This window comes from Zootoca vivipara, chromosome 10, assembly GCF_965207765.1.
Source record: "Zootoca vivipara chromosome 10, rZooViv2.hap1.1, whole genome shotgun sequence".
NCBI lineage: Eukaryota > Metazoa > Chordata > Lepidosauria > Squamata > Lacertidae > Zootoca > Zootoca vivipara.
Window position 1 is genome coordinate 903,339 of NC_142593.1, and position 20,610 is coordinate 923,948.

The 20,610-nt window shown below is 43.6% G+C and overlaps 2 protein-coding genes across 5 annotated transcripts in view; one reads left to right on the plus strand and one right to left on the minus strand.

Moving 5' to 3' along the window:
• The window catches only part of KLF9 (KLF transcription factor 9), a 619,671-nt gene that overhangs the window by 388,130 nt on the left and 210,931 nt on the right, over positions 1-20,610 (plus strand). The window lies entirely within an intron of this gene.
• Positions 6,727-20,610, minus strand: part of TJP2 (tight junction protein 2) — a 77,371-nt gene continuing 63,487 nt past the window's right edge. For 2 of the 4 annotated variants that reach the window (XM_035099637.3, XM_060280043.2), the window contains 11 exons: positions 20,342-20,552; positions 18,915-19,102; positions 16,450-16,545; positions 16,268-16,347; positions 15,928-16,138; positions 14,914-15,014; positions 13,372-13,602; positions 10,529-10,639; positions 9,873-10,208; positions 9,228-9,313; positions 6,727-7,571 (listed from right to left, as the gene is read on the minus strand). In XM_035099637.3, coding sequence (XP_034955528.2) covers positions 7,406-7,571; positions 9,228-9,313; positions 9,873-10,208; positions 10,529-10,639; positions 13,372-13,602; positions 14,914-15,014; positions 15,928-16,138; positions 16,268-16,347; positions 16,450-16,545; positions 18,915-19,102; positions 20,342-20,552 — 1,817 coding nt within the window. In that variant the 3' untranslated portion in view covers positions 6,727-7,405. The remainder of the gene's footprint in view (positions 7,572-9,227; positions 9,314-9,872; positions 10,209-10,528; positions 10,640-13,371; positions 13,603-14,913; positions 15,015-15,927; positions 16,139-16,267; positions 16,348-16,449; positions 16,546-18,914; positions 19,103-20,341; positions 20,553-20,610) is intronic. The other 2 variants (XM_088652769.1, XM_060280044.2) reach the window with 1 other exon arrangement.

Sequence of the window (20,610 nt, forward strand, 5' to 3'; positions counted from 1 at the left end):
CTTTCGAACTGCTAGGTGGGCAGGAGCTGGGACCGAGCAATGGGAGCTCACCCCGTTGCAGGGATTCGAACCGCCAACCTTCTGATCAGCAAGCCCTAGACTCTGGTTTAACCCACAGCACCACCTGGGTCCCTAAAATAACACACAGTGATACAAAATCAACCCCCCCAAAAAAACCACATACACCCTACACTACAAGCATAAACCCTACACCCCCGACTTCCCTCACCACCACTCAACTTCCTTTAGTTCCAATTTGAATACTGCATTCTTTGGATAATACAGCTTCTATCCATTTCTAATTTATACGGTGGTACCTCTGGATGCGAATGGGATCCATTCCGGGGGCCCATTCGCAACCAGAGCAGTACACAACCTGAAGCGCCAAATCTGCGCATGCTTGCCACATGATTCTGTGCTTCTGTGCATGACATCGTTCGGCACGTCTGCGCATGTGTGAATCGCTAAACCCGGAAGTAACCTGTTCCAGTACGCAACAAGTTGATGTACGCAACCCGCAGTGAACGTAACCAAGGTATGACTATATTCTCATTTATACTTTAAATACTTAATCCATACATAACAACATATTCTTTTTAGAGCAGTGTTTTTCCATATACTCCTCAAAACATTGCCATTCTAATCTTAATTTTTTATTAGTCTGGAGCCTTATGACTGCTGTTAACTTTGCCAATTCTATAAATTCACTTAATTTACATATTCAATCTTCTTTTGTGGGTATTGTCTCACTTTTCCACTTACTAGCGAGAACTATTCTGGCGGCTGCCAGAATAGAAAAAAATATATTCTTATATCCATTTTGTCTATAAAATTTGCTACTTTATAAGTGTTACTGTAATCCTTCTAATATTTTCATCTGCTTACAGTGATATCCCAGATAAATTATAATTTCCCCCCATTCCTTATTGAAGTTGTAGCCTTCTTGCCTGACCTTTCAGGTCAGTTTTGCCATTTCGGCATAATCCAACATCTTACTTTGCCAGTCTTCTCTGGTAGGGACTTCGTCTTCTTTCCATCTCTGGGCTAGTAACATCCATGTGGCTGTTGTCACATACATTAAAAGTTTTTCCTGCTCCTTTGGAATATTGGCACCTACAATTCCTAATAAAAAAGCTTCTGGTGTTTTGTTTTTTAAATAAAAATTACCGGTATTTTAAACATTTTTTTCCAATTCATTATATATCATTTTCCAGAATGCTTTTATTACCTTACACGTCCACCATGTGATAAAAGGTACCTTCTTTTTATTTACATTTCCAGCAGGAATTTGTACTTGTCCTATACATTTTTGCCAACTTAGTAGGAGTCAAATACCACTGGTACATCATTTTCATATAATTTTCTTTCAAAGTACAACATGCCGAGAATTTCAAATCCATAACCTTTCCCAATCTGAATGTTGGATATTAGGCCCCAAACCCTTAGCCCAGTGAATCATTCATTGTGTTGTTGTTGTTGTTTAGTCGTTTAGTCGTGTCCGACTCTTCGTGACCCCATGGACCATAGCACGCCAGGCACTCCTGTCTTGCACTGCCTCCCGCAGTTTGGTCAAACTCATGTTCATAGCTTCGAGAACACTGTCCAACCATCTTGTCCTCTGTCGTCCCCTTCTCCTAGTGCCCTCAATCTTTCCCAACATCAGGGTCTTTTCCAAGGATTCTTCTCTTCTCATGAGGTGGCCAAAGTATTGGAGCCTCAGCTTCACGATCTGTCCTTCCAGGGAGCACTCAGGGCTGATTTCCTTAAGAATGGATAGGTTTGATCTTCTAGCAGTCCATGGGACTCTCAAGAGTCTCCTCCAGCACCATAATTCAAAAGCATCAATTCTTCGGCGATCAGCCTTCTTTATGGTCCAGCTCTCACTTCCATACATCACTACTGGGAAAACCATAGCTTTAACTATACGGACCTTTGTCAGCAAGGTGATGTCTCTGCTTTTTAAGATGCTGTCTAGGTTTGTCATTGCTTTTCTCCCAAGAAGCAGGCGTCTTTTAATTTCGTGACTGCTGTCACCATCTGCAGTGATCAAGGAGCCCAAGAAAGTAAAATCTCTCACTGCCTCCATTTCTTCCCCTTCTATTTGCCAGGAGGTGATGGGACCAGTGGCCATGATCTTGGTTTTTTTGATGTTGAGCTTCAGACCATATTTTGCGCTCTCCTCTTTCACCCTCATTAAAAGGTTCTTTAATTCCTCCTCGCTTTCTGCCATCAAGGTTGTGTCATCTGCATATCTGAGGTTGTTGATATTTCTTCCGGCAATCTTAATTCCGGCTTGGGATTCATCTAGTCCAGCCTTTCGCATGATGAATTCTGCGTATAAGTTAAATAAGCAGGGAGACAATATACAACCTTGTCGTACTCCTTTCCCAATTTTGAACCAATCAGTTGTTCCATATCCAGTTCTAACTGTAGCTTCTTGTCCCACATAGAGATTTCTCAGGAGACAGATGAGGTGATCAGGCACTCCCATTTCTTTAAGAACTTGCCATAGTTTGCTGTGGTCGACACAGTCAAAGGCTTTTGCATAGTCAATGAAGCAGAAGTAGACGTTTTTCTGGAACTCTCTAGCTTTCTCCATAATCCAGCGCATGTTTGCTATTTGGTCTCTGGTTCCTCTGCCCTTTCGAAATCCAGCTTGCACTTCTGGGAGTTCTCGGTCCACATACTGCCTAAGCCTGCCTTGTAGAATTTTGAGCATAACCTTGCTAGCGTGTGAAATGAGCGCAATTGTGCGGTAGTTGGAGCATTCTTTGGCACTGCCCTTCTTTGGAATTGGGATGTAGACTGATCTTCTCCAATCCTCTGGCCATTGCTGAGTTTTCCAAACTTGCTGGCATATTGGGTGTAGCACCTTAACAGCATCATCTTTTAAAATTTTAAATAGTTCAGCTGGAATATCATCACTTCCACTGGCCTTGTTATTAGCAGTGCTTTCTAAGGCCCATTTGACTTCACTCTCCAAGATGTCTGGCTCAAGGTCAGCAACCACACTACCTGGGGTGTACGAGACCTCCATATCTTTCTGGTATAATTCCTCTGTGTATTCTTGCCACCTCTTCTTGATGTCTTCTGCTTCTGTTAGGTCCTTACCACTTTTGTCCTTGATTATGGTCATTCATTGTATGCCATTCCAAAAGTAATCTGTAAATTTTCAACAGTAATTTATATTATTTTCTAACAAGTCTTTTTCAAATCTCGAGGTCCCATAACTGAAACCCTTCTTTTTATCTATCTTAAAAATACAGTGGTACCTCGACATCTGAACGACTCGACTTCCGAAGGTTTCGACTTCCGAAGTTGACAACCCCGGAAGTCTTTTTGCCCCACGCACCCTGTGCGTGCATTCAGAAGCGGCGCATGCAGTCGGAGCATGCACAGAAGCGCAAGACCGCGCTTCGCGCATGCACAGAACAGGCACTTCGACAACCAAATACTTCGACTTACGAAGACGGCCACAGCATGGATCGTCTTCGTAAGTCGAGGTACCACTGTATCGTTTAGTTGGTGAAATTGTAACCAATCAGTTAATAAATCCCTTATCTCTTCCAAATCCTTCAATTTCACCTGTTGTTCTACTTTGGTTAACAGTATGTTAGAATCATAGAGTTGGAAGAGACCACAAGGGCCATCCAGTCCAACCCAATGTTGCCCAATTACTTCTCATATTTAGTTTTTGGTACTTGAATCTCATTCATTACATCTTTAAGCAGTTGTACCAGATAATCTTATAATACTTTGCTGATTTCTTATAATACTTTGCTGATAAACCATCTGGCCCTGGCATATACCTTCTTTAGCTTGTTTAATTGTCTCTTGCCCCTCCAGCACCGTTATTGGCGCATTTAAATAAATTGTTTTTTTTAAAAAATTGGGTAGTTTGTTTTAAATAATCTTCAATTTTCTCCTTATTTTCATTATCAACTCAGTATATACCGGTAGTTCTGTATAATATCTTACAAATTGCCTCATGTCTTTCGGATTGTCTATCACTTTCCCCTCCATATTTAATTTATACCCTGTTTTTTCCTTAACTGCCATGCTAATAATTTACCCGGCCTGTTGGCATATTCAAAAAATTTCTGCTTCATCCTTTTTATTTTCCACTGTATTTCCTGGTTTACTATCATTGAACATTGTTTGTTTTATTGACTCCTTTCCAGGTTTTTTAAACCAACTCTCATTTTTAATCAATTCTTCCAGTACCTTTCCACCAATCTTTTTTTTCTGATAGGCTTATTGTTGTATGAAGAAACCTTGCATTACTGCTTTACTAGCGTCACAGACCATCTTCCTATCTGTTTCTTGATTTAAATTTAAATCAAAATAATCCCTCAGGGCTTTTTCTGCTTTTCGTAAAATATTTTGGTAATCTAAAATTCTTTCATTTAATCGCCATCTAAATGGGGTATTTTTTTCTCTTAATTCGAGTAATACTGGATTGTGATCTGAAAGTGTTCTTGGTAATATCTCTACTTTTGGGGCATATATATAAAGTTCTCTAGAGATCCATACAGTCAATTCTTCTGCTAAACTGATGTGGTTCTGAGAACATGAATTCTCTATCTAGTAGGTGTTTAAATCTCCATGTCAATCAGATTAAAGTTTTCTACCATTTCTAGCAGTTCAAAAGCACGTCAAAGTACAAGTAGATGAATAGGTACCATTCTGGCGGGAAGATAAACAGCGTTTCCATGTGCTGCTCTGGTTCACCAGAAGTGGCTTAGTCATGCTGCCCACATGACCCGGAAGCTGTACGCCGGCTCCCTTGGCCAATAATGCAAGATGAGCGCCACAACCCCAGAGTCGTCCGCGACTGGACCTAACGGTCAGGGGTCCCTTTACCTTTACCTTACCATTTTGAAAAAAGTTGTATGTAGTCTCCCTTCCTTTGAGTCATTTTTTTATTGTCCTGTCCATCTCTAGGGATACTACCCCACTTGTGTCTCTCATTAATATTATCTTCTGATCCATATATTCAAATATTTTGTCTTGTAAAATTTTGTAAAATTCCAACTTTTTCTCATTTGGTGCATATATTCCAACTATTGCTATTTTCTCACCTTGTGCTTTTATCTGTACTGCAATCATTCTTCCCTTCTCATGCTCAAATAATTGTTTCGGGTCAAATTTGGGTTTTATGTATAATACCACCCCTCTTCTTTTTTTATCTAAATTTACAAAGTCCAATCCAATTCTTTTATCAAGACTCCTGTCTCTCATAGCTACATGAGTTTCTTGTAAGCAAATTAATATCTAAATTGTTTCTGTAACACGTTTTATCTTGTTCCTTTTTACTTTGTTGTTCAGCCCATTTACATTCCATGTTAATATTTTTAAGTCCACCATTCTGATTTAAATTTTTTATTATATCTAATTATGAGTCTTGTTCCTTTTCTTCTTCCTTGATTTCCCTCTTTATCCTCGGATACTCCTTCTCCCTTTCCCGCTGGCAAAGACTTCGTATCTCCTTTTTTATATATTTTCTCCAAAATTTCTTCGCCTCTGCTGTGTCTTTGCAGCCAATCCAAATTTCACCAAGGACATCTACCTATGACAATGGGGACAGTCACCTTCCCCCCCAGCTAGTCTGAGCAGCCTGCACTGGTTGCCCAGGAATCCTATGCCTCAGCTGTATTCCCCCCCCCCAAGCAGTCTGGGGGGGGGAGGCTTTTTGTTATCCCTTTCCCACCTCACCAGAAGCCTGAAAGCTTTTGCCAGTCTTTCAGTTATGAACACAAGCACTTCCCTTACGGCAGTGATGGCGAACCTAGTTTTTGGTTTGGTTTGGTTAAATAATTAGTTTTTTGTTTATTAAATACAGTTATATATTACAATTATACATTTTTATTATTTAAACTATAAATATCACAAAATTATGTTTTTTTCTCGAAGTGACACACCACTTGAGTTATGCTCGGTTTTTTGGCGAATTTTGACACACCAAGCTCAAAAGGTTGCCCATCACTGCCTTAGGGAGTAGATATATTGCAACGTTTTCTTGCAGATCTCACTTGCATCCTTTAAAAAACCAGGTGGCTGACAGGCCATATTGTGTTTTAATTTTCTGTTGGAAGCCGCCCAGAGTGGCTGGGGAAACCCAGCCAGATGGGCGGGGTATAAATAATAAATTATTATTATTATTTATTATTATTATTATATCATCTATGGCTTCCCTTACAGAGCCCCACAGAGTAGCACAGGTTGCCTGCACTCAAGAGGGCTGAAGATTCCCCAACTCCTGCCTGCCTCCTTACAGCATCCCAGCTGCAACAGTTCTTCAAAAGGCACATATCCTGCCCCCAAAACACTCTCTTGGCCAGGTGAAGAGTTGACTCTCTGTCTGAAAAGCACTTCCAAACTGTGGAGGATGCACACAGGTTCAAGAGGAAATACACTGTCCTTAATAGCATGGATGGGATTGGCACAGAAATGTTTATTACACCACCACTCTGATCTTTTCGTATTTCCCTTGCTTGTGGTTGCATCGCTTGAAGAGGCCAACTTTTAATTTCCTAACATTCTTCTGCAAGACCTCCAAATGAGGTCTTTTCAAATACATAATGAAAAAGTAAGCTTTGTAGACCAAAACAGAATAAGGAATATCTTCAATAATGACTTCATTCCATTCGAACGTCTGATATTAATAAACAACTCAATATCCAAGGCATTATTAAAATATTTAATTTGAAAGGAAAAAGGCAACTGTTTGTAGAATATATCCCTTTATTATTTCATGACTCACAAAATGGTTTAAGACACAGATCATCTGGTTTATTTTCTACGTAATTTTCTCAGTTTTGGGGCACCCTTGCCTTGTGGCAGGCAGCCAACAAAGTTACCTTTTCGTATGTACAGCTATTGCCTATGAAAAAAATTATACTTATCTATTTAAAGTAGAAAAATAACATCCAAGGGGAAAATTGTAGTCATGGAATGTACAAAAGTTAGGCCACAGAAACATTAGATTTGAAGAAGCATCAGATGTCAGAGATCAGCTCAGGACAGTTTTTGTTAGAAAGGCACTTTTTTGTTTTTCTTGCACTAAAACACTGTGTTTTTCATCATGCTTCCATCATGTCACAATAATTAAAACAATAGTTAAAAAGGCAATGTAAGTAAAGAGGAGAGTAAGTTAAAAAGACATAAATGCTAGGAATTAATGCAAATATTAAAAATAATTTTTTGGTCCTTTTATAAAATAGGTCACAGTGTTCAGGCAACAGTGATTCACTCCCTCCAATGCTTCCATTGGCCATTCCAGTGTGTAGATACATCTTGAGTTCATCAGTAGCTCCAAATATACATACACTTTTTGAAAGTTACCAGGCCTTCAGTTTGGCCATGCAGGTGTGTCCCAATACAATGGTTCTGGTAGCCAAGAAATCTATAATTCCGTATCCCTGTATCGAGATGCTTGTCCATAGTATCCACGTTTAGAATTGTCCGCTAGCTGTCGGCGATAGTCCTCCTCTTCTGCATCACTGCCGTAACTTCCTTGCTTATCTAGGTAAGGTCTACCTGCTGCTTTCTGCGGCTCTGGAGGTCTGGAACTAACATCAAAGCACATTATGTGAATTTAGACACAGCTGGTGCTCAGAGAGTATCCCAAGCAGCTCTATAACCAGTTTAAAAGCAGTCTTATGACTACTTCCAAGGCTGTTTCAAGCTTTATCCCTGCCATATAAAAGGCTGGCATGGTGCTCTTCTGCATGGTTGTGCTTTGCACAAATAACAGTTCTGTTTAAAAGTTCCCTACTGCAAACATTGGAACCTGACCAGCAGGTGCCTGCCAGGGCCCCATTTACCTTTTGGCACCAGAGGAGGAAAATTAAGAGTCAATCCAACACCCCATTGTGACAAAAAAGGTCAACTGTTTACATTATTTGTTTTGTATCAGCAATCCATTTGCCCGTAAGAGGTTGACCATTCACTGCCATTTCACAGGACTCCTAAATCTACTCCCAATGGAGCAGGCAGCCTTGCCCAGGACTGCTGCCACAGGGCAAACGTGAATCAAGGCAGTTTCCCTGGACAACAGCTTGAAGCCATTACTACTTGCACAGGGAATAGCTTTCGGGTTGCAAATATTAAATCAGTGTTAACTAAGAAACAATTCTTCAGCATTTCATACACTCCCACTCCTTTAGGTCTCTGCAAATATACAGCCTAATCCTATGGATGCCTACTCAGAAATAATGACCCACTGTGCTCAATGAAGCTTCCAGAGCAGTGTGCCTTTAAAGGACTGCCGTTGTGCATGCGTCAACTTGTACATCTCGGTTACTGTGAACAACAGTCAATACAGCAGTCCTCTTTTTCCTCTCTCATACTATCCAAATCTTTTTTCCTCTGGAGTTATCGACAGTAAAATTAGTTAAGATAAGGTAAAATACTGTTGTGTTTTGTTACTTTTTTATTTAGTCCTTCCGTGTGCATGACATCTTACAATGTTACACAGTTGTGGTAGAGCTGATGAGCCACCCTTTTTATTCCAGCTTTGCTGCAGCTTCCCTACGTGGGAGTGGGTTAAGACCACACAACTGAATGAGTAGGAGAAACTTCACCATTGCACGGTTCCCGTCAGTGCATCTGTGTCTTCCACCACCACCACCATTCAGTCTTGAGAGGGAGGCTCTGTAGCTCTGCTCTACCTCAAGCGCTGCTACTGGCCAAAGTCAACATTAATCAAAAGAGTTTTGAGGGAGGATGGAGAGAAAGGGGGGGGGAGTACTTCCATGTATAGGGACCAGCAAAGGGGAATGGTGGAGCCAGTTAAGGAAGCAGAAGATCTTTGGTTGGCTAAGGACAGGAGGTCACAGCCAAGAATATAAGAAGAAACAAGTTAAGATGGACGAAGGGCTGTGGGCAGCTTTTAAAGTAAGGACAAGTGGCTGGTGCTGGATGCAGACAGGATTCCGTTCAGAACCACAATGAGCAATAGGAAAGAGGAGCAATTTTGGCACTGAAAAGGAGGTCAGAAACTTAGTTACTTGGAGATGTATATCAGTTATTATTTTTGGGAGCAAGTAAATTCTGCCAGCTTGTTTGTAGACCTCTATCATAACTGAATCCCTAACCCAAAGACACAAAGCCAGGAGCATTCACAAATAATTCCATTATTTTATTGTAATCCACTTTGGGATTAGTAATGATGAAGAACAGGCTTGAGATATAGTGAACATACACCTGAACATGCAGCATTTTACCTGGCAGCCTGGGTCCAGTTTGGGTCTGTTTTTTGTGTCTTGATTGGGACAGCATAAATGTCTGGGTGTCTCTGAGCTATTTCCACCTATAAAAGGAGAATGTATGATCAAAACATTTTGAAGTTTCCCTTAATGGGTGACTAAACCCAGTGTAACTGTGACATGTTAACAAGTTCCATTTCAGTACTTTACAGATTGTCACAGTATTCAAAAAGCATACAAAGCAGCAGAGAATAGAGCTATTAGCACACTGCTACTAGTACCTAAAAACCTACTTGTTATTGGGAAAGATTAAAACTGTAGAATATTTCTCTCTTTACCAACAAATCAGCCTAGCCTTGCCCCAAGTGGCTGTGCTCTAGAGGGTGCCACTGACAGGAGGAGAGGCCATTTGCTCCCGTTCATCCTTCTCCTCAGCAATCTCCAGCTCCACACCCTTCAACCCCATAGCTTAGATGGTCAAGGGGAATCAGCCAAAATCACCTCTATTACTCTTTCTGCAAATGGAACTGTGGATTGTAGCCAACAAACTTCAACAGGTCTACTGCTCACAGGATCTGTTTTTATGATGTTTCAATAGTTTGAGTGGCAATAATTTATAAAACAGACACAAATGCAAAAATCAGTTTGTGGTTCACTTCATACCCTGGCATTTTGTGCTTCTTGTAGTTCTTGCATTCGTTGAAGTCTTGCTTTGTGGTCCATTTTCTCAAATATTTTAACTTTCCCCAGCACAGATTTTGGTGTGTTCCCTGGTTCTTCTATCCCCTCCTCCGATTTCTCCTCCACCTCCGTTGATGGGACAGGTGGCTGAGAGGATTTCAATATGGGGCGTCCAAAAGTAGGTTTGATGGCTATTGGGGGAGGGGCCACTTTCATTGGTACTCCATAAGTTTCACTGCTAGCAGCATTAGGGCTGCCTGTTCTGGCTTCGTAATTCTTAGGGATATCATAAGGATCTTCTCTGTTTTGCGGTTTACCCTGAAAGCAGAAGAGGCAACAGCCAGTACAGCATTAGTATTTACATACAAGTAGCAGTTTTGGTCTGGAAATGATCAGCCACGAGAAACTGGTTAACATAGTTTGTAAAGCCTAAACCGGTTACTGATATTTTGAGCTAAGGAAAAACAGATAGTTGAGGTACCACACCGGGAAAAGGTTTAGCTAGTATGAAAATGTGGAGCTGTGAGTCAAGCAGGGAATATTGAGAGGCCTTCTGAGGAAAATGCTCTTAATAAGTAACCCTTATTAGCAAATGCAACACTCAACCCCCGTTAGTTGTTCTCTTCCTCTCCAGTTACCTTTGGGGGTTCAGGCTTGAATGCTGGAGGTGGGCTGGGATCTCTCAGAACTTCCCTGCTACCAGCTCTTCTCATTTGAGTTCTTGGTTCTGGGCTGGATTTCCTTAAACTCTATGGACAAGTAATAGTAGCTCGTTATGCAGAGTCACACAGTTCTTGACTTGTGGGCGGCATAGGTACAGTCTGCAACTGCTAGGAAAGGTGTTTTGTCCCCCCCCCCCAAATATAATTCACCAGCAGCACTGCTCTTGTAAGCTTGTTTTTATTTGTCTGTGTTGGATCATATGACTTTCAGAGAATTTATTTTGGCTGTCTGCTCTTTCGGGACCCCGGGCTCATCCCACGGCGGGGAATTAGGACAACAACATGGATCTTGCCTGTTTGTCTTATTTTTTGCTTAAAGCAACTGTAAAGGATTTTTCACACTACTCTAGAGTGCATTTCAACAATAAGAAGCCCATCAATACTGCTGAGAGAACTCCAAACTACAGCCATTTTACCACAAGGTAAGTTGAAGCAGGGAATCCCCCCCCCCGTTAGAGCAATAATAATAATAACAATAACAATAACAATAATAATAATAATAATTTATTATTTATACCCCGCCCATCTGGCCGGGTTCCCCCAGCCACTCTGGGCGGCTTCCAAGAAAACAGAAATTCTAAAATACAGAAATCCATCAAACATTAAAAGCTTCCCTAAACAGGGCTGCCTTGAGATGCCTTCTAAAGGTCTGGTAATTGTTGTTCTCTTTGACCTCTAGTGGGAGGGCATTCCACAGGGTGGGTGCCACTACTGAGGAGGCCCTCTGCCTGGTTCCCTGTAACTTGGCTTCTCGTAATGAGGGAACCGCCAGAAGGCCCTCGGAGCTGGACCTCAGTGTCCGTGCAGAACGTTGGGGGTGGAGACGCTCCTTCAGGTATACTGGACCGAGGCCGTTTAGGGCTTTAAAGGTCAACACCAACACTTTGAATTGTGCTCGGAAACGTACTGGGAGCCAATGTAGGTCTTTTAGGACCGGTGTTATGTGATCTCGGCGGCCGCTCCCAGTCACCAGTCTAGCTGCCGCATTCTGGATTAGTTGTAGTTTCCGGGTCACCTTCAAAGGTAGCCCCACCTAGAGCACATTGCAGTAGTCCAAGCGAGAGATTAACTAGAGCATGCACCACTCTGGAGAGACAGTCAGTGGGCAGGTAGGGACTCAGCCTGCGTACCAGATGGAGCTGATAAACAGCTGCCCTGGACACAGAGTTGACCTGCGCCTCCATGGACAGCTGTGAGTCCAAAATGACTCCCAGGCTGCGCACCTGGTCTTTCAGGGGCACAGTTACCCCATTCAGGACCAGGGAGTCCTCCACACCCGCCCGCCTCCTGTCCCCCACAAACAGTACTTCTGTCTTGTCAGGATTCAATCTCAATCTGTTAGCCGCCATCCATCCTCCAACCGCCTCCAAGCACTCACACAGGACCTTCACCGCCTTCACTGGTTCTGATTTAAAAGAGAGGTAGAGCTGGGTATCATCAGCATACTGATGGACACCCAGCCCAAACCCCCTGATGATCTCTCCCAGAGGCTGCATATAGATGTTAAAAAGCATGGGGGAGAGGACAGAACCCTGAGGCACCCCACAAGTGAGAGCCCAGGGGTCTGAACACTCATCCCCCACCACCACTTTCTGAACACGGCCCAGGAGGAAGGAGCGGAACCACTGCATGACAGTGCCCCCAGCTCCCAAGCCCTCTAGATGGTCCAGAAGGATGTTATAGTCGATGGTGTCAAAAGCCGCTGAGAGATCCAGCAGAACAAGGAAACAGCTCTCACCTTTGTCTCTAGCCTGCCGGAGATCATCAACCAGTACGACCAAGGCAGTTTCAGTCCCATGATGAGGCCTGAATCCTGACTGGAAGGGATCCAAATGGTCCGCTTCTTCCAGGCGTGCCTGGAGTTGTTCCGCAACCACTCGCTCAATCACCTTGCCCAAGAATGGAAGATTTGAGACTGGGCGATAGTTGGCCATATTGGCCGCATCTAAAGATGGTTTTTTAAGAAGCGGTTTAATAACCGCCTCTTTCAGCGGGTCTGGGAAGGCTCCCTCATGGAGAGAAGCATTTACCAACCCGCGAAGCCCATCGCCCAGCCCTTCCCAGCTAGCTTTTATAAGCCAGGATGGGCAAGGATCAAGGAGACAGGTGGTTGGTTTCACTCGTCCAAGCAGCCTGTCCACATCCTCGGAGGTAACAGATTGAAATTGATCCCACAAAACTTGACTAGACAGGACTCTAGCACTCCCCCGCCCCGGCCCTGCTCCCACGGTGGAGTCTACGTCTTCCCGGATCTGAGTGACTTTATCTGCAAAAAACTTTGCAAAAATCATTGCAGGAGATCATGTGGCCCGTACTGGGCCCGGATGGAGCAGGTGGTTCCGCTAAATTGCGAACCACCTGGAAGAGTCTCCTGCTGCTGTTTTCTGCAGATGCGATGGAGACGGTGAAGAAGGTCCTCTTCGCCGTCGCCATTGCCACTTGGTAGGCTCGAAGTTGAGCTCTAGCCTGTGTCCGGTCTGATTCAAAATGAGTTTTCCGCCACCGGCGCTCTAGCCGTCTCAACGACTGTTTCATCGCCCTCAGCGCCGGGGAAAACCACGGGGCTGTCCGGGCTCCATGCAATCTGAGAGGGCGCTTCGGAGCCAGATAAAACTTCTTCCTTTCTACATAGGAGTGCACAAAATAGACACCAACAACTCAAAATGCCACTGAATTTTCCACCCACATCGCTTCATTGAGCATGTTTTACCACCTAATGCTCTGAGAGAAAAACAGCAGTCTTCTTCTGGACATCTCACCTCCTCCTGCTGCTGCTGCTGCTGCTGCTGCACAGGCTCGGAGGACCGACTAATGGAGGAAACTCTGGGCTCGTTGATTGGTTCATCAAGCTCGTTGTCTGTGTAAGCCCCACCTTCTCCATCAGTGTCTTCCATGTCACTGACCAGTCGGCTGTCACAGCTCAGATAGTCAGCGCCCATTGCTGTTAAGTATGACATACGGTCTTCCAGGTCATCATCCATTCCTTCCAGCTGTAAAGGGATTTTGTGAAGAGGTTACGCTCTCCTTGTCACATCAGGGCTCACATTATGTAACACAGTAAGACACAGAATAAAGTAGCTTCAATAGATGGGTCTACCATGTACCATAAAAAGCAACGATAGCACTCCATTTTCACTACTAATAGCAACATGAGATACTGGAAGTTTTCATCACCGTATTTTCCGTTCCATAAGACACACTTTTTTCCTCCTAAAAAGTAAGAGGAAATGTCTGTGCGTCTTATGGAACGAATGCATGGTGCCTGGAGCCAAACTGCCCATACATAAAACAAAGGCATTTATGGGCTTTTAGCTTAAAGAAAAGCCAAATGACATAAGTGTATGAAATTATACATGTCATGAAGAAAGGATAGGGAAATGTTTTTTTCCTTCTCTCACAATGTTAGAACTCATGGACATTGAAAGAAGCTGAATCTTGGAGGATTTAGGACAAACAGAAGAAAGCTCTTCAGGATGGCCACCAACCTGGACGGCTTTAAAAGAGGATTAGACAGTCACAGAGGAGGAGGAGGAGAGGGCTCTTAACGCCTGCTAGCCACAAGGGGTTACATTCCGGGTCCCCGAGCGCCTATGTGAAATCACCTAAAGTGGGGGGCACCCTCTAAACAACTTTTATTAGCTCTCTCTTCAATCCATACAGAAATTACAGTGGTACCTGTTTTGCGTAAGTAACCTCTGGGTTACGGAATCTTTGGGTTATGGCCACGGCCAACCTGGAAGTGTATACTTCCGGGTTTTGCCGCGTGCGCATGGACAGAACACTGTACTGTATCCAAAAATATCCACAGCTAGAACTGAAGCTCTGGGGCCGGCAGGAGGAAGTGGCTGCTGTGCTACCCTGCACATCAGCTGTAAGGTGGGGAGGCTGAGCAGTGTAAACAAAGCCCCACTGTGCCTCTGGTCTCTTTGGGGCTTCCTCCGCCCTCCCTGACATCGTCTTTGGGTTCCAGAAAGGGTCTCATTGTGACTCATGAAGATTCTCCAGCCATCTCCCTCCATTTCCGGGTATGAATTTATTTATTAAAATATTTCCCAGTGCCACATGCATGCACGGCTGCACACGAGTCAATCATGCAGAAGTGGGGGGATGCCTGTACTCTGCCTGCAATGTTGGTTGTAGTCTTTTCCTGAATTCCTGTTGCTGGGAAGTGCAGGAGGGGAGAGGGCTGCTCTTGGGCTCAGGTCCTGCTTCTGAGCTTCTGATGGGCATCTGGTTGGCCACTGAGAGAACGAGATGCTGGCCTTACCCAAAAGGGCTGCTACATTCTTATGACCACCTACCTTTCCTTCGGAGACCCACACAGCTTCACTTTGTTGTTGATGAATAGTATCTTTTAGGCTGCCATACCAACCATCATTGGCTGAATTTAGATCAATAGTAGCTGCAGATATTTTTTAAAATAAAAATTGGTTATATTTTCAAAACATTAGTCTCATACACGACACTATAATACTTCAGTCATTTTAAAAACAATAGAATTTTCTCCATAGTGTTAATGTTCTCCACTGATACCCTGTTTCCCCTATTTTAAGATGTAGTCATGAAATAAGCCATAGCAGGATTTTTAAGCATTCAAGGAATATAAGCCATACCCCGAAAATAAGACATAGTGATAGGCGCAGCAGCAATGCCGGTTGCGGCAGAAGGGGGAAAAAATAAGACATCCCCTGAAAATAAGCCATAGTGGGGGGTTTTTTGAGGAAAAATAAATATAAGACTGTGTCGGTAGTTATTCTAGCCTCCCTATAAAATCATTAATAAGCTATGCTGCTGTTGATTTTAACTGATGAGAATGCCAAGACTATTTTTTATCTTCCTATCACTTCAAACCATTGTTTCTTATCCTGATTTCAGAAGGAACTGTTTTTTATAGCATCTTTAAAATATTTTGGAAACACAGTTGCATATTCTGCTATCTACTGGAAAGATGGAGCAACAGATTCGACCAGTTATGTATTTAATGTGGTGGGCAAGTTGAGAAGTTAAACTAAAAACCTTATTGTATGGATGCTTTAGCTGAGATCCTTGCATTGCAACTCTAAAATTTCATGATTCTGTGATGAAAGGAAGTACAGGAAAAAAGCAAGAAAGGTCTTTCATGCATGGGACGAAGTGACCAGCATATTTAAAAAGCATGGGTCACACACCATCCAATACATAATCCCTACTCGACCTCCACTGAAATAAGACTTGCTTAGTGCAGTGAGAAGGGCTGTCATGTGAAATTCACTCTACACCTAGAGATGCTTTCAAAGAAAACCAAACAAAGAAGCAAGCAAGCTATTTCCACCTACCTGTGAAGAGATGCGAGAAGGTCCTCTTCAGCTTATTTGCTTGGTCATACAACTTCCTTGCGCTCTTGTTGGAGGTGGGAATTAGCCTTTGCCTCATGACTTTCACACCCTGCCTGCTATCTGGGTTGAAAAAAACTACAATCGGGAACCACTGGGTGTAGTTTAACAGATCCACAGCTTTGGGGGTCACATCCAATAGAGCATGCTTATCCTGTTAAAATTGCAGCAATAGGAAAGGTTACAACATCCCCATCCCCAGTATCTCCTACTTGGCTTCCCATTGTGATAAAACTCGAAGAGAAACGGCCCAGGGGTGGGGTGGGGGAGTGAATATGCGTACCTGCTCAATGATTTGCCTCACAGTATTCAAACGCACAACGCCAGTGGACTTTTCTGAGCCTGCATCTTTAGGCTCGGTTTCTGCAAGAATAATACAGCTATGTCATCACGTCCTTAATAACGTTTCCGTGGATCACTAAATGCTGAAGGATTGTGTTAAGAAAGGAGCACTGAAAGACTTACTGGCAGCATGAAACATCTCAGGCAAGTCACTGCAGAGTTTCTCCATTGCTACGTCTGCAATGGGACCAAAGATCACCACAGGGCGCCGAAAACCAGCTGAAAATAGAAAGCTGCATATGACTAGTTTCTATTTTATAATGACCAAAACAAAAACCTGGTCCCTCTAAAATACAGAAATGAATACCCCCAAAATCATCATAATCATCTGTAAAATACGTGAGGACATTTTGTCCTCACAAAGGGGAACGTTCCTCACAATTCAGACATACTTCCACTGGGAATTGGCAGAGGCCAACAAACAGCAGCTGACACACTGAAGAGGCAATTACTTGCAGATACCTCGCAAGACAAATTTAATTTGTTCCAGGAGTCAATTTGTCCTATGCTTGCTCTCTTGGCTCGGGGAAGGCAGGCAGGCAGTTCCTATCTGCTCCGGGGCTGTTGCCGCCTGCCCGCCTGTCCCCCGAGCTGAAGCGCAGTGGGCGCTGCTTGCCGGGGCTGTTTTGCCGCCTGCCTTCCTCTTGGCCACAGCTGCATCCCTGCGCTCCGCCTTCTCGCCCACTGCCGCCTCCACCGCTGCCATGCTCGCCGCCACCGCTGGGCTCCCTGCTTCTTCCAGGGGGACCTCACGCCTGGAAGAAGCAGGGAACCCAGCGGGGGCGGGCGAGAAGGCAGAGCACAGGGATGCAGCCAGGAGCGCGATCAGCTGCATCCCTGCGTCCGATGCCACTCTGTGCGAGGCGGCAGGGGGGAGAAGCGGAGAATAAGGACCTGCTCCTCTCCACTTCTCCCCCCGCCACCGCCTTGCACAGAGCAGACATCGGATGGGGGATTGGAGAAGCGCTTCTCCAATCCCGTCACCGCCTGCCTTGGCAAGCCCCAGCAAGCAGCGCCCGCCGCGCTTCGGCTCCGGGCGCTGCTTGCCAGGGCTTCTCGCCGCCTGCTTGGCAAGCCCAGGGGAACCAGCTGTAGCGCGGAAAGGTGGCAAAGGAAGATCAGCTGTCAGCTTCCCACGCTGACAGCTGATCTTCCTTTGCTGCCTTCCCGCGCTACATTCTATGGCTGCGCTTTGCAAGATGAAGCAGCGGCCATAGAAAACCTCGTCGCCTTGCGAGTCCCTCGCACAACGCAAAACGCTTTCGTCTTGTGAGTTTTCCATTGCGCGAGGCGTTCGTCTTGCGAGGTACCACTGTACCCTTCACACAATGTGACTCTATGAAACATGTCTCACACGAGCTTATACAGCAAATGTTTTGTTCTAACACAGTCAAAAATAATTATTAACTCTACATCTTAGCAGCTATTGCTTCAGTATGTTTGCTTATGTTGAAACAATCCCTACATGTCTCTTAAATTTTATTTTAAAATAACATGTCCCTTAACACTTTTGAGCAGTCACAGGTGTGTCATGCTGAGATGCTAACTCACATTTAACCAGAATAAAGTTGGCACTCCTTGCTAAGCTTTCCACAAGAAATATTGACAAGAGGTCTCTTGAAAAAAAGAGTAATTCAGATTTGAAGGGCATTATTACTGTTTTGTTCCAACAAAGAACATTCAAAGCCTGTTTTCTTGAAAATACCTATTTATTATCCTAACATATACGATCCACACTTATCTATGAGAATGAACTGTATTCTAGCCAATGTAATATCAGCATGACAGCAGATAAGCTACACTTAGAGAAAAAATTAAGCATACATTTTCACAACACAGTTCAAGAAAAGGGGGCGCACAGCAGCATTGACGGAGAGAGTGCCTTGCCCTGAGTATTTAAATGAGCCAGCCTGACTTTGAAAACTGACTCACACATTACAAGTTACAGGTAGGTAGCCGTGTTGGTCTGATGTAGTCGAAACAAAAAATAAATAAATAAATTCCTTCCAGTACCACCTTAGAGACCAACTAAGTTTGTCATAGGTATGAGCTTTCGTGTGCCATAGATATCTGAAGAAGTGTGCATGCACACAAAAGCTCATACCTATGACAAACTTCGTTGGTCTCTAAGGTGCTATTGAAAGGATTTTTGTTTGTTTGTTTGTTTCACACATTACAGTTATAACAGCAGCACAACAGAAGCTCAACTGTAATGTCTGAAATGCTTACATGTCTTTATTTAACTTCTCAAAACATTATGAACACACTGTGTGTTGGTATAGTTTGTGTTTCCATATTTTGTATTGTGGACTATTCCTTTATTTGGCAGCCCACAATATTCACAGGAGGGGCATGCAGAGGGACTGGTTACTGAAGGGGGAACAAACCCTCATCTAAACAAATTTAATGTGATGTTTTGGACAGGCCACAAGATGGTCGTGACCAGAGACAGACTTTACCACTTGCAGTTAGCCTAGAGATAAAGCCAGTTGGGTTGATTTGTTTAAGTTGCCAGAAAAAATTGCTGTAGCTGTCTTTTAGAAATGAGGAAATGAGCTGCCAGTTTTTATATGCTGTCACTCACTCACCCTCCCGGAGCATGACTCGCTCATAAGCTGGAAATTTTGTGCTAACAGATGCAATTGCTGTCAAATCTTCACGGCTCTTCTTTAGATTCTTTTTCATTCCAGACCGTTGGCCACGCATCCGCCAGAAGTCTGCCCTGTCACTGGAGCCATCTCTCTGAGCATTCTGAACACTGGCCATCTGCTCAGCCCTGAAAAAGAAACAGCATTTCGTCCATTTGTAAAAGTCAGCAAGTCAACTTGTGTGCATTTTTGCAGGCAGAAAAGCATATAATAGACACAACTGACTTGAATATGTTACCTATACATACATAGGAATATAGTGAAGGGGGCTGTCCCCTTCACTATATTCCTATGTATGTACATGTCAAGTCTTTGGCTGCTTCCCCTAATACATCCTGTAAGGGACAGACCACACCCCTTACAATCCAGCTCCAGTAATGAGGCTGAAAGGGAAGAGCTCAGAAGCAGAGGGGAGCGGGGCTCTGACAGCATCCAGGAGTCGTCCTTCCAGCCTTTGCTATCGGGAAGGGAGGGGGAGGAGTATTCAGGGGCGTCTAGTGGAGAAGGATCAAAGGGGCGTCCTTTCAACTCCTCCTCACGCAAACGTAGAGGGAGGAGATTTGGCATTCCGAAACTGTTATGTTGGAAACGTTCCAGGAGGGGGGTATTGGGAGAATCTGAAGGAAGCAGCTAGACTTGTGTTCTTGAAGCTCTCTTTGCACTGTACATAGAATGCACAATAAAAGCCTTAAAGACACGGAGGCTTGGAGCGTCATTACTCTGGAGTAACCTACAACACCTCTGACACATCCTGACATCAGAAGCAGGGACAGCAGTGTGACACAAAAACCCCGTTACATGTTAGATGCATGAAGTAGGCCTTTGCCTCTAAATTAAATCAAGAACGAATAGACTAAAAAACAGTTTCTATCCAAGAGCTATAACCATCTTAAATGCTGTAACTAAATAATATGATCTTGGGGAGTTGTGATGGGTTTGTATGTATGTGTGTGTGTGTGTGGCTGTAATTGTGGTTTTTTTTAATGGGTTGGCATTCAATTTTGTTGTACTATGTACAATGACAATAAAGTATCTGTCTATCTATCTATCTATCTATCTATCTATCTATCTATCTATCTATCTATCTATCTAAATGTGTCTCTTTCCTCTTCTCCATAAGAGTAAAACACAACCATTTATTTATATGAGACCAAATAAAGGGGTGTAACCCAAGGACACCACTGGGGAAGAGGATAAAGATGCTCTCTAACCCAAGTGACCCTAGTAAATAAGAATTGAGTTCTGAATGTACTTATTTACATGCTCCATCTGTTTTTGATAACACTAGGCAGAGATGGAATAAACTACTAGAGATAGTAAATCAAGTACAAAATTAACATCATGATCTACACAGGTTATTAAGGCACCTGCTTTTGTTTGGAATCAGGCCCTTCTCCAACTCGCTCTCAATCCGCACAGCCAGCCAGTGACCCAGTTTTCCATCGTACAGCGTATCGACCACTCGGAAGACCTCCCCTCTGGTGAAGGCTAAGCTTTGCGGCATTTCCTTTTCACATTCAAAATGTGTCCTTATGAAGAAAGAATCTCCTCTGCCGCAGGCCATTATATCTCTGTAAACTAGTGAGAAAGACCACATCTAGTTCAATTATTTTTCTCAGTAGGTCTATAGCAGGGC